Source organism: Nansenia antarctica (genome assembly GCF_963989245.1).
Source record: "Nansenia antarctica genome assembly, chromosome: 2".
Lineage (NCBI taxonomy): Eukaryota > Metazoa > Chordata > Actinopteri > Argentiniformes > Microstomatidae > Nansenia > Nansenia antarctica.
The window spans coordinates 84,854,062-84,868,607 of record NC_137675.1 but is presented as its reverse complement, the minus strand read 5'-3'; the positions used below and the strand labels follow the sequence as shown (position 1 = coordinate 84,868,607).

The following is a 14,546-nucleotide window of genomic DNA, read 5'->3' as shown; positions in this document are numbered from 1 at the left end:
GGATGTTTTTGGGCTCCAGCCCCAGATGCCCAGGGCTAACGACTTGCCTGCCTGTGACATAACTTTTTGGCTGAAGATTGAGCTTTGGTATGAGGCGTGGCTTGAACAACTTCACTGTCTCTCCCAAAGACCCCTTCACCCCCCACTACCCCTCTGTACAGTTCCTCTACTGTTAATAATGAAATAAAATAAAGAAAAAAAGCTTTGTGCCTGCCAATGGCACCTGGTCCAAGCATAGATGTTTTTCTTATGATGGCTGATGTATATGTTACGGTACATGTGGGAATGCGGTACATGTGGGAAAACTAGGGTTAGGGTTAGGTGCTACGGTGCTAGGGTTAAGGTTAGGGTTAGGGTCAGGGGTAGGGTTAGGGTTAGGATTACGGTTAGGGTTAGACATGCCAGCATGTACCAAGTCGACGTAGCACCCAACCCTAACCCTAGTTTTCCCACATGTACCGTATTCCCACATGTACCGTAACATATAGATGATTCACTTACTTTAGACATGTACTTGTAAATGTTGTAAATCGCTTTGGATAAAAGCGTCTGCTAAATGTCAAAAATGTTAAATGAACCCATTGTTTGTTGTTTGTGAATGAAGGCGTGTGAATGATGATCATGTAAGTGAAGATCAGTGAAATAACTGACCACCGCTTTGGATACACAATGAAAGCAGAAGGAACAAAGGAACAAACACACAAGCAAGCAAACAAACAAACAACAAAAGAGGTGGGTCAAAAAAGTGAAGAAAGTGGGGCAATCATAGAGTAGGTCTACGTGCAGGGGTGAAAGTGGTTTGAGTTTCTTACAGGAACTATAGGCTACTACCCCAACCTTCATCGTTTCATATTGTTCTCCTCCTGCCCCCAGCTTCATGCATCCCTGAACACACACATCGTGGTGTTGGTGTCGAAATTAGAAACACTTTAGGGCTGCCAAGTTTCACCAAAAGTTTGGAGTGAGAGTTGTTGGTGGTGGAGCGACCCAAAACTGTGCACGTTTTGGTAGCGGCGGCCCCTCTCTCCCACACAATTATTTGTGCTAGTTTCCTGCAATTTTAAACCAGCACAAGAAATGAAAATAATTGGAACATTTGATAAAACAAGAGAAATTCAGATAATATATCTTAAGTCTTAATAAACAAATACAGTAGCCTTCAGAGTCTAAAACAAAATTTGGCCTCATCAAGTGAACTCAACCCCTTGGTCAGCAGCAGAAAGACCCTTGGTCATCATCTTATATACAGTGCATTGCTCATAGATGGCTATCATGTTATACAGTACATACCAGGGTTTTTCCTGGGTCAGAATCAATCCTTGGAGGTTGATGTTGTGCGCGCGCAGTGCGCCCACATTTTCTTTGAGGGACCCCCAATTGTTGTATTTGTATTGTAAATTGTAATTATTATTATTATTAATAATAATAATACGATGCGATTTGAAAGTACCAGTAGGCTACCAGATATGTATGCACATATTTTGCTACCAGGGTTGCCAGATGGAATTGTCAATTTCCAGCCCAACCAGTCTAAAAGCTGCCGAATCCAACCGTCCAGTGTGACCAAAAGTAGCCCAATCTGGCAACACGGCTTGCTTATGGAAGCATATAGTGGACTAAATTCAAATGTTAATGCAATTTGAGATCGCATTTGCATGTTCCACTTTTGCATGCATTCTTTCAGACAATATTCAAATTCAAATGCAATTCTAATGAGCGGATGTGTTTCCTAGAACATGTAAATGCAATTGCTAATCACATTATTGCATTACAATTTGAATATTGACTCAAATAACGCAGGCAAAAGTGGCAAATGAATATGCTATTTTGGGATTGCATAGTCATTTTCACATTAGAATGAAAATTTGAATTTTGTCAGCTACAAAGCGGATGTGTTTACTAGAACATGTAAATGCAATTGCGTATCACATTATTGCATTACAATTTGAATATTGACTCAAATAACGCAGGCAAAAGTGGCAAATGAATATGCTATTTTGGGATTGCATAGTAATTTTCACATTAGAATGAACTATTGAATTTTGTCAGCTACAAAGCAGCGCATGACTTTGAAAATTAAATGTCAAATGGCTTTGCATTATCATTTTAATATTGACAGCGAATGTGCACATCAGGTAGGCCTACATGAAAATGAAAATGCAAATCATTAGAATTGCATTTGAATTTGAATATTGTCTGAAAGAATGCATGCAAAAGTGGAACATGCAAATGCAATCTCAAATTGCATTAACATTTGAATGTGGTCCACTATATGCTTCCATAATTGCTACGTTACATGCAGCTCGCGTGAGCACAGGTTCTTCCATTAGCGCTCGCCTCCCGCTTCGATTGCAGACTGAAGTTAACGAGCGTGCAGAAAGATGCCACGAAACTCGTGTCCGGTAGCTTTCTTTAAAGGAATTTCAAGTCCCGCAAAACGAGAACTGGTTGAAATGCGTGAGTCTCACGGCCACCTACTGTAAGGTGCGACTGTCCCCCCGTCCCCGGCGCGACTGTAATCCCGGTCGGACTGTCTCAGTGCCCAGTGCTGCCCACCCAACCACGTCGCGTCGCGTCGCGTCGGGTCTACTGTAAAGCGGGTTAACATGTCCTTTTCAAAGGTATTAAAATAGACGCAAGGAAACGTCAGCCATGTGTTTCCTTGTTGGAAATTATGGATCGTGAATCGTGATTGCTTCTGCACTCTGCAGCAATCGGATTTTGATTGACAGGCAGCTGCATCTCTTCCCGGAACGCAGCACCGGACCGTTCCGGCCCACTTTCACCTATGCCTACGTGTATGTATACATATATGTGGAGACAGCACAATCAGATAAAAACAAGGTAATCAATCAGATGAATGCCATCGGTGCCGCACCAAACTGGTCGCCCTAGTCATCCTGACGGGAGCACATCCAATATATCAACAGTCGAGTTGAGACTAGCACAGGCCTTGTAGTTCAAACAACTCGCATATTTTCAGAATGTGATGACATTCATAACCTGATTACATTCATCATGTAAAATGACATTCAGAGACATTCCCGAATGTTGAGGATAATTACTGTAATGTATTCTGTGACACTGTGGCGTAATTTAACTATAGGGTGTGGGATTATGCGAAACCATGAACATGAGTTTGCACCGCAGGGGGGCCTACCGGGAGGCAGATTATTATAACACATTTTAATAGGCTATGAACATGTTTTGAAGTAAATAGCCAAATATACATATCATACCTTTTAATGGTGAAAATATTATTATTCCAAATGTTATGGTAGTCTGAAACAGTGAATCACTATCCACATTTTCCACAGTGGAACAATCACCAACTCTAATTAACGTTCGGCTTCAGTGAAATTACGCCCCTGCTGTGACATGAGCAACATGAACTGCTGCTGTTCGATGCTGCATGGATCTGAACATCGGAGCATTCACACTTTAACCTGCTTTTATCTAAAGCAATGTACAATTAGAGATGACAAGGGCAGTCTCCCTGGAGTAATTTATGTCTAAGAAGCTGGTGAACGATAGTCTGTTAGGGATTGGGTGGGGTCATCATTTAACATTTAAAATACATATATCATCATTTAAAATAAATTAAAAGCCGAAAAAAAGAGGTGCGGTAAAATAACAGTGTAAAATAATAAAGGTTCAAGTTCAAGTTCAAGTTCAAGTAAAATCAATAATAAAAACAAATCGGTCGATTAAAAACCTAGCCTAAACTGTCAGTATTTAAAATACAGTCAATTAAAAGACGAACAGAACATAACCGTCTTCAGCTTATTTTTAAAAAAATGTTATAAAATGGGGCTGACCTATTGTTTTGGGATAGCTTCTTCCAGTTTTTTGCCGCATAGTGAGCGAACTCTGCCTCTGCTCACTCTCTACACCTCTTATAGAAGAGAGAGGGTGATGATAACACGCAGACAAGACAGCACAGCTACAGTGAAAATGCCCTGAGGGCAGGCATGTTCACACACCCACACACTCACACACTCACACACACCCCCACTCCCACACACCCAACACACACACACACACACACACACAATACCCACACACACTCAACACCCACCCACACACTCACACACTCACACACCCCCACGCACACACACACACACACACACACACACACACACCCAACACCCAACACCCACGCACACTCAACACCCACCCACCCACCCACACACACACACACACACACACACACACACACACACACACACACACACACACACACACACACACACACACACTCAACACCCACACACACTCAACACCGACCCACACACACACACACACACACACACACACACACACACACACACACACACACACACAAACCTTAAATATCAAATGATATAAAAAAAAAAAATGTACGGTCACCTGGCACTGTGCTATACTATACCTGTCTTTCTGTGTCCTGTTGATGTTGTTGTACACCTGTTGCTATGTTACTTTCAGTTTTTATTTTCACTTGTTTGCCTGTTTTAACCTGCTGTGGCTTTCGCTCTTGTATTATGTTTTATTGTGTTTCTTCCTTGTTATGTAAAGCACTTTGTGACCCTTGGTCTGGGAAAGGTGCTGTATGAATACATTTTACTTACTTACTTTACTATACTATACTATACTACAGTAAATAAGCACCCACATTGTGGAATGCACTGCCAGTTTACATTAGGGATGCAACCTCAGCAAATATGTTCAAGTCAAGACTAAAAACCCATCTTTTTAATATTGCATTTAAGTTACAAAATAATTAAATTAAGATTATATGATGATTTAAAGCCCTTTGAGCTGCAACGTTTGCACCAAAAGCGCTATAAAAATAAAGTTATTATTATTATTATTTTTATAAATGGAGCAGCTTTAGCCTACCTGGCTAATTTCCAGCTGTAGTCCCCGGCAAGTTGTCAGTATAGGCACCCTAAATAAAATAAAATAAAAATGACATCACTTGTAATGTTAGTACCATTACATTCCACTGGCTGGTGATACGGTGAGAATGACATGGTAATCCCTATTGTGAGGCTGACCTTAACCTGACAGGTCCTTGTGTTCTTTACCGTAATCTTCAGAGAAGAAGCTACTGACAATTAACAGAAGGGGTGTGTGTGTGGTGGTGGCGGTGGTGGCGGTTAGGGTCCCACCTGTACAGGACATCTACATTTACATTGTAGACATTTGGCATGTTTGCCAATGTTTTTAATCACTTGATCCAAAGCGACTTAACAACAAGTGCTCTTGTCTAAAGTAAAGTGAGTCATCATAAGAGAATCAAATCTATGCTAGGGCCAGGGGCCATTCGCAGTAACAAAGCTATAAAATGGAAGGATTACTTCCTTTTTAAAAATCTTTTAATCTCTCTTTTTCCTTCTTTTTGTGTGTGCAGAAGACATCTAATCCAGGAGATGCCTGACGAAGCCACAGAAGACCATCAAAGACGGCAGGGCTCTACCAGGGCTCGCACCCCCCACCCCCTAAATGCTATTGTCTCACCACAGCGGGGGTTGTGACTCCACGTAGAGTGCATATCGTAAAAATTGTTAATATTTTTCCCACATTGTTACCTTGACTTACCTTCACCCAAGGATTCTAGATCACATAGGGCGTGAAGGCTCTAACTAACACTAAGGTCACCATCTTTTTATTACGGCGCTCTGCATACGCCAGGAATTTATATTCCAACTGTTATTATCATTTCGATGTCATTTAAAAGTCACGGCTACGGTAACATATTGCCAGGTGACCTTTCGAGTTGAATACTTCAGCTGTCATAACAGGTCTTCTGAGGGTTCCAAGCTGTGTGTGTACACGCCTGCCCTTTCAAAGCCTTAATTACTTCTCAAGTTACATACTGTAAGAGTGGTATATCACTGTTTTCATTGTCATCCCCGAAGCTTTAAAAGGAGCAGGAGAGACGGACTCTCCTCACTCACTCGGTCCTCCTCTCCTCTCTTCTCCTCTCCAGCCAGAGCAGTAAGACAGCAGCAGACCTCGTCGCCATGACTTCCTACTCCAGCAGCAGCAGCTACAGGTCCTCCTCTGGAGGCATGTCCATGGGCGGAGGTGGCATGTCCATGGGCGGAGGTGGCATGTCTTTCGGTGGAGGTGGCGGCATGTCCATGGGCGGAGGTGGAGGCGGTCGCATGTCCATGAGAGCCGGGAGCGTCTACGGGGGCGCAGGTGGCGCTGGGACGCGCATCTCCAGCTCCTCCAGGTCCTTCTCTGCTGGCGGCGGCGGTGGCGGCGGATACGGCGGCGGCTTCGGTGGCGGATACGGTGGCGGCTTCGGCGCGGGTGGCGGTGGCGGTGGCTTCGGTATGGGGGGAGGGAGCATCAGCGGCAACGATAAGTTCACCATGCAGAACCTCAACGACCGCCTGGCCTCCTACCTGGTCAAGGTGAGCAGCCTGGAGAAGGCCAACGCGGAGCTGGAGATGAAGATCCGTCAGTTCCTGGAGAGCAGGATCTCCCCCTCTGCTCAAGACTTCAGCGGCCATTATGGGGCCATCACTGGCCTCCAGGGCACGGTAATTAACTAACACACACGCGCGCATGCATGAGCACATATGAACACACACACACACACACAAAGACACGCACACACACAAAGACACGCACACACGGACACATGCACACACGGACACAAACGGGCGCACACACACACACACACGCACACACATGCACACACATGCACACACACACACGGACACAAACGCATACACACACACACACACACACACACTCCTCCATTAAATACAGTGTGTGTCTGTGTGTGCAGATGCAGCAAGCCATCCTTGTGAATGGAAGCATCCACCTCAGCATCGACAACGCACGGCTGGCTCTGGATGACTTCAGAGTGAAGTGAGTCCCTACCTCGCATCCACACACACGTAGACTGCACACTATGTTCTAGATACTAGTCGACTAATACTAAGACATGTGTCTCAATATGCTGAGCATTGAGCCAGGATCAGTATAATGACGAGTATAAGATTTAAATACATTTCAGCGTTGTTGAAAATCAACGACACGCTCACTAGTCAAGTAACACAGCTTGTTTTTGTTTTGTGAGCCTGCTAACAATGTAAAGTAGTGTTATAGTTAATTAGGTAGAAGTGGGGATTACTCACCGAATCCACTGCATTGCAATGTTTTGGCTTGACTAGCGAGTGTGTCGTCGATTTTCAACAATGCTGACATTTATTAAGACGTGTCTCAATGTGGTGTGCAGTGAGCCAGGAATATAATGACTAAATCACAATGTCCACTGTAGATCTTCAAGTCTTCAAGTAGGGCAATGTCATTTTTCAGTTTTTCCAAATTATGAAAGTGCGGATTGAAAGCTCTCAAATGATGTGTCATGACATGATCTGAAAATAGTTGAGGAAGATGTTTATTTGAATGTTCAGACCAAATACTGGAGAAACATGCTCTGAATCAAAAAAACAGCTGTTACTAGCTAGCAAGGAACATTGCTATGAACATCTAATGTTTAGCACATCACAACTTGCTGATAGAACATCAACATGCTAAAAACACATAACTACACATAATGGTCACACTGTCCTTGCTTTTGCACACGTCCTAAAATGTAAGTTTGTTTACAAGCCAGGTATCACTTACCCAGTAGCCTACAGCAGACTATACAGTTAATCCAATTTAAACTTAAACTTTCGTAATTTAAAAAAAATGTTTGGTCATTTGCATGAATTGCGGACATGCAGATCTTTTCACCAGACTGTGTCACAAATATGATGGTTGAATGTGCTTCTGTATGTTTCCATAATGTAAATGTATTGATAAAAATAACACAACATGGCAACAACAGTATAGATAACATTATACAACAGTTAGTTCCGACCAAGTCATTTGATTGGACAAGAGGCATTCCATGAGTGCTGATATACTGTATAACAGCACTGGGACATTTAACTATATGTATCACTCCGCCGCAAAGGTGTTCTATTGTTTGTGTTCAGGTTACTAGGCAACCGTCCAGTTGAAGTTCAGTTGCGGAACTATTTTTTGTTGGCGGAGCCAAAATAAATTATTAAATAAACAAACAAATCATAATCTGTTGTCGCTTATTACTGTTAACTAATAACCACCAGAAACCCACCAGAAACCCCCCAGAGCCAGTTGAGTCCCTGGTTATTCACATCATGCCCTGTTTATGTGTCCAGGTATGAGACTGAGCTGACCATCCGCCAGTCTGTGGAGGCTGACATCGCTGGGATGAGGAGGGTGCTAGAAGAGCTGACCATGGCCAAGAAGGACCTGACCCTACAGGTCGCAGGGCTGAGCGAAGAACTTGTCTTCCTCAAGAAAAACCACGAGGAGGTGAGTCTCCAGCCTTGAGAGCAGACTTGTCAACACACAGCTACAGCCATAGCCAACATTATATATAGAAATTAACTTCCACTGTAGAAATTCCATATAAAATGCATCAATATTGAGGGGTTTTTTCTACTTAAAGGGAGAAAAACGCTATAATAATGTCATATGGGGATAATGTCATATTGGTTAAAACAATAGTAATACATACCTAGGATAATGCCTGGGCATTAGGTCAGTGGGCTGAGACAGTCTTGAACAGAAGATGTTAGTGTGTCATACTTTGTGTGTGGTGCGATACAAGAGACATGAGTTGACCCAGACTGTCCCTGTGTCTCCAGGACCTGCTGGTTGTTCGCTCTCAGTTGGGAGGTCAAGTCCATGTGGAGGTGGACGCCGCACCTCAACAAGACCTCACTAAGATCATGGCTGACATCAGAGAACACTACGAGGCCGTCGCTGCCAAGAACCAGAGCGAGCTGGAGGGCTGGTTCCAGGCCAAAGTGAGTGTCTGAGAATACAGAGGAAGTAGCAGTAGTCAAAACAGGAAGTAAATAAATAAGAAATCTATGTGTTTCTATATAGCCATGTTTAATACAATATAAACATAACTGATTGTTTTTTTTTGTAGGTTGAACTAATATTCTGTTTCTTCATTATTCAATTGTGTAAATATTTCAGTCATTTCTGACCCCTTTTCCTCTTCTGGTGTCACTTCCCCTGGTCCTGTGCAGTCGCAAAGCCTGACCAGTCAAGTGAAAACACAGACCACCGTCCTGCAGACCAGCAGGTCCGAGATCACTGAAGTCAAAGCCACCCTACAGTCCTTACAGATAGAGCTCCAGGCAATGATAAGCATGGTGAGGACCGCAATACACACCACACTATGTTGAAAAAAAACCAGCTTCTGACTTTGAGTAATTACATTTGATATAGTATCATCATTTAGGCGTAAAATGGAGAGCATTATTGTTCGAATTTTCTGATCTCCACCAGCAGTATTTTGTTGCACAAATCCAGGTCATTGTTTGTCCGTGTATTTATTCTACAATGTAAATGTAGACTTGGTCCTGTGTAGTCTCAACGTGTCCTCTACACTCCAATCTAAATCTTGAATTCAATGCATCACAGTAGCTCCACTCACCTCCTGTCCTGTGTGTCCACTATGTGGCTACTAGGCTTTGGAATGCTCTTCCCTTGGATCTTAGATCAGCGGTCTCGGTCGAGGCCTTTAAAAACAACAACTAAAGACTGTCTTGTATAGACAGGCTTTTGGATAGCCCTAAAAGCCTGTCTTTCTGTGTCCTGTTGATATTGTTGTACACCTGTTGTCTGTTACTTGTTACTTACTTATTTTCACTTGTTTGCCTATTTTAACCTGCTATGACTTTCGCTCTTTTATTATGTTTTATTATGTTTCTTCTTTATTATGTTCTCTCTATATAAAGCACTTTGTGACCCTTGGTCTGGGAAAGGTGCTATACAAATACATTTTACTTACTTACTTACTTACTTACAGAAATCATCGCTGGAAGCCACCCTATCAGAGACAAGGAGCCGCTACTCCATGCAGCTGTCTAGTTTCCAGATGCAGGTGACCAGCCTGGAGGGCCAGCTGGTGGAGCTCAGGGCCGACCTGGAGCGCCAGGGCAGCGAGTACAGGATGCTGCTGGACCTCAAGTGTCGTCTGGAGATGGAGATCGCTGAGTACAAGAGGCTGATGGACGGAGGGGCTTCAGCCGGGTGAGAACAACACCTCTAACATATCAGTCCATTCATTAGGTTTATTGAGATATTATTGAGGGTTGCAAGGGCAGGGGGTTATTCCATCAACGTCGCTAAAGAAAAATACAGGCTTATTTTGATAAATCTTGTGAGAGTTATCAAAATAAGCCTGGATTTTCCTTTAGCGACGTTGATGGAATACCCCCCCCCAGGTTTTTGGGAGTGTTGCCTAAATCCAGTCTTAGGCTCTGAACTTTCTCCTGGAAGCAGAAGTGCCCTCAACTAGTGACATGTGTCCCACTTGGTTATTTGTCCCACTTGGGGCAATTGGTATTGGCGCCAAGTCAAAGTCAAGTTTTCACGAGACACACGAGAAACGTCACGAACAGCATGACAGAGTAAATAGGTATAAAAAGAATGCTCGGTTTGAGTTTGTTTTGTTCATTCCACTGTGGTCTCATTGCTGTGTTCTGATTGGTCCACAGCATGTCCATGTCCGGGGGGTCCTCCATGTCCATGTCCGGGGGGTCCTCCATGTCCATGTCCGGCGGGGGCATGTCCATGTCCGGCGGGGGCATGTCCATGTCTGGGGGCTCCTCCTCCAGAACCACCACCACCACCACTAAATCGGTCTCTATGGTCATGTAGTGTTGACAGAAAGTAAGAAAATATTATCATAATATTATCCTATTATCAGGGGTTGCAAGGGCAGGTTTTTGGGTGTGATGCAGTCTTAGGCTCTGAACTTTGACCTGGAAGCAGAAGTGCCTCGTGTACAACTAGTGCCTTCTACTTTACACTGTCTGTGGTTGATTCACAACATTTTAATTAAATGGATATTCAATTCATGAATTGGGAATCGCCCATTATTCCTCCATGTGGATTTCAATTCAATGCAATTCAACGATTAATTATGAATCTATTTCAATTCACACCCTGAACTAAACTAGAACAATCTCTCAGAGCCCAGAGTCCAGTTGTTCAAAACTTTTCGTCTGGATCAGAATGATCCTGATTCTTTTTGTGCTATCCAGGATCAGATCGAGCTGGCTGATTTCCCTTATACGACTCAGAATCAGATAGATCGATCTGATCCTGGATAGCAGAAAATAATCATTTTATCCAGATTAAACGTTTTTAACAATTGGGCCCAGGGGTATTTGTCCCAGATGGGGCAATTGGACACATAAAAGATATAACAAGCATCATAACAGATTAAATAGGTATAACATTTACATGTTAGGCATTTAGCAGACACCTTTATCCAAATCGAATCACAACAAATACATTTGACTAAGTAAGTGAGTCATCTATCCACCAGTCATAGCAGGAAAACGTAATGTATGCCCATGCAGGCCTGGAGCCATTGGCAGTCGTCGTGCTAGAAGAAGGAATCATTTGTTTTATTACATTTTTTATTATGACCCAGCTGTACAGTGGGGGGGGGGGGGGGGGGGTAGAGGGTAATTAGATGTCTCAGGAGGAACAGTTAAGGTATAAAAAGGGTGGTTGAGTTTGAGTCCGTCTGGTTCATTCCAACCTGAATGACTCTGGTGTTTTCTGATTGGTCCACAGCATGTCCATGTCCTCGTCCTCGTCCAGCAAAACCAAGATGGTCACTATGACCGAGGAGGTGATTGGAGGGAAGGTCGTCCATTCTTCCTCCTCAACGTGAGCCATGACGGAAACCCTACAAATGTCTACGAATACTTTGCATGCCTGGAAGGACATCAATAAAGAATGAGTCTCAAATACTGTCTATTTGTGTTTATTTGTGTTTATTTGTGTGCTCTTTTTTGCTCAGTAGCGCTTCATTTTGGGGTTGTTTATCATGCGCTGGCAATTATGACTAGTCTAAAATGAACACTACTCTAAAATGTTCACCTTAAAACCATATGAATCATTACTGCCTATACCTTGCATTTCATGTACGAAAGGCGCTATATAAATAAAGCTTTACTTACTTACTTACATACCTAACCTAAACATATTCATGACACCAAGTACAATACAACAACGGATAATTACATTGCGCTGTACAAGAGTACATCGTAATAGCAACAGTGTAAAATAAAGTGTTATCCTATTACTGTTGTCATATTTAACCCTCAGTAACCATTCTTATGCCACTTATACAAGACTCCTATCAATAACACCAACCTGTGGGAACAGACCAAACAAAGTCGATAGAAGTACAGCCAGGGGTGCAAACTTGTTAGCTGGCAGCTAAATTAGCTGTTTTTATCTCAAAATAGGTCATACATGTGAATCATGTAGATCTGCAAAAAATAATACATTATATAATTTATATTATATAATTTAAATATATATTTTCGGTGGGAGGGGGGGGGTCTAAGTCTCATCCAAGTCACATGATGCGGGAGCTAACTAATCTTCCTGTCTGCTAAACTCTGCTGTTGTTGAAATAACTTTTAGCTTCAGGCAGCAAGGTACAATTCCAGACAGCGTGGAGAACAGTCATAGTAAACTGTTTTCGAAGTAATTCTGCAGGTGTTAAGGTCAGGGCTGCCGCTACTTAAACGTGCATCATTGTTAGACCACCGTTAGTGACCCCCCCCCCCCCTAAGGTAATAGCTGCGCATTGATCATTTTCAGGCAAAACAAATATGTGTCACCTTTTTGGGCCATCACCAGTTTGTACCCCTGACAGCTGAAAAGGAGAAAGTGGAGATGGAAAGGGGGGCATACCCTAAGACAAAACAAAACAGCAATAACCAAACAGGCCCTGACATGGAATCACACAAGGAAAAACAAGGGAGTGGAAGACCCAGAATGAGTTGGAGAAGGAGCGCAGAGCACCAAAAAAAAAGAATCTGTTCATCAATGGCCTATGTTCCGTAAGGAATACTTAAGCAATATCACACGAGAGGGAGTGTGTTATACTGAATATCAGCACGGCTGTGATTCGGTCGTAGGTACGAGGCCGCAAAAACCGACCAGTTTTAGTTTAGTTTTAGATTATCTTAGACTGTTTTAGGCTAGTTTTAGTTTTAGACTATGTCGTTTTAGTTTAGTTTTAGACTATGTAGGCCAGGTTTTGTATTGTATTTGTTTGTGGTGGATATTGTATGCCTGTGAACAGGTCACACTTGAAAATGAGCCCTTGGGGCTCAATGTGTTTTTTACCTGTATAAATAAAGGTTAAATTAAAAAATTAAAAAAAGTGTGAGAGTGTTAGTTTTGGTGCTGTGGCATGGCATGTCTACACTACAGCATTCCTATTCCTATCAGAAACAGCAATTATATCAAGATAGGACACGTTTCCAGATACGGTAAGTTTACCTCAGGTTCTTGAGTTGCACCTAAATGGTAGTATGGGGTAAAGGGGGACGTTTTCACAGTGGGTAGGACCGGATTTGATGGGTAAATGAAGATGATTCTTGACGCTCTGCAAAAACCTGCCAAAACCTGCCGACATTCTTCTAGTAACAAATGCTTTAGTGTAAGCTATGCCCCAGCACCACAACCAAGATTTCTATGTTTTTTTGGTGTTCTTTTTTTTGCATGATGAAGAACATATTGTACAGCTAGACCCACTGAGACTGGCTACACAGTCAGTTGGCAGGCAAAGTTACGTTAGGTAGCTTTCTCTTACTCACTAGAGACCAAAAATCTCTGACATTTATATCATGTCCATGATATACTTTTTCATGAAATTTGCCATGGTTCCAAAGTGATTAGGATGTCTCAGTTGGCTTTAGATCAAGTTGTTAACACAATAATAAACATTTTAATTTGACAATTTTAAAATGTCTGAAGTCTCCATTAGGCTTTGATATTAGTGTTTTTTGTGTAAAACCACTTGGTTAATTTCATTAACATAAAATGAACATCTTCTAGACACAAGATTAACATATCAGACATGAGTAGAAGACTTTAAGTGAGTAGACTTTTAAGTATGGTCCTCTGTGGCTCAGTTGGTAGAGCATGGTGCTAACAACGCTTAGGTTGGGGGTTCGATTCCTGCTGGGACCATATATACTGAAAAATGTGTATGCACTCACTGCAATGTGGATATAAAAATAAGTAACAGCTAAATAATAATTTTGACAGCCCCACAGTTCCCCTCACCACCACTGCCATGTCTGGACCTGTTTTGTGATTATTGATTATTCTAATACGTCTCATAGAATTTTATTTAGCCCTGAACACAGCAAAGACCTAGGTTCTAGGCCCTGGACAATCTAGACAATTTGATGGCAGCTACTAGATTGAAATCAAGTGCAACACTGAAACCAGGGCTGGACTGGGACAAAAATTAGGCCCTGGCATTTTTGGCCCAGACAGGCCCACCCCAATCGGTCGGACCACACCCACCAGCACAAAAATACTTGCCTTATATACTCGTCTTATATACTGTGCTGTACAGTCATATGACAAACTGTAGTATTCCCCCAAACCACTACAAAGACGACTACATACAGTAAGCAATGGTACCAGTGCAAGTAGACCAGTGT

At 42.5% G+C, this 14,546-nt stretch overlaps 1 protein-coding gene across 1 annotated transcript; it reads left to right on the top strand.

Annotated features, from left to right (window-relative positions):
• Positions 1 to 6,128: 6,128 nt before the first annotated feature.
• LOC308150783 (keratin, type I cytoskeletal 50 kDa-like) lies at positions 6,129 to 11,743 on the top strand (the record flags this gene model as incomplete). The annotated part of the gene is made up of 8 exons (XM_080523579.1): positions 6,129 to 6,536; positions 6,788 to 6,870; positions 8,193 to 8,349; positions 8,685 to 8,846; positions 9,078 to 9,203; positions 9,863 to 10,086; positions 10,554 to 10,712; positions 11,644 to 11,743. The coding sequence occupies 8 exons, from the start codon at positions 6,129 to 6,131 to the stop codon at positions 11,741 to 11,743; spliced, it is 1,419 nt and encodes a 472-aa protein (XP_080379705.1).
• Between the last annotated feature and the right edge of the window lie 2,803 nt (positions 11,744 to 14,546).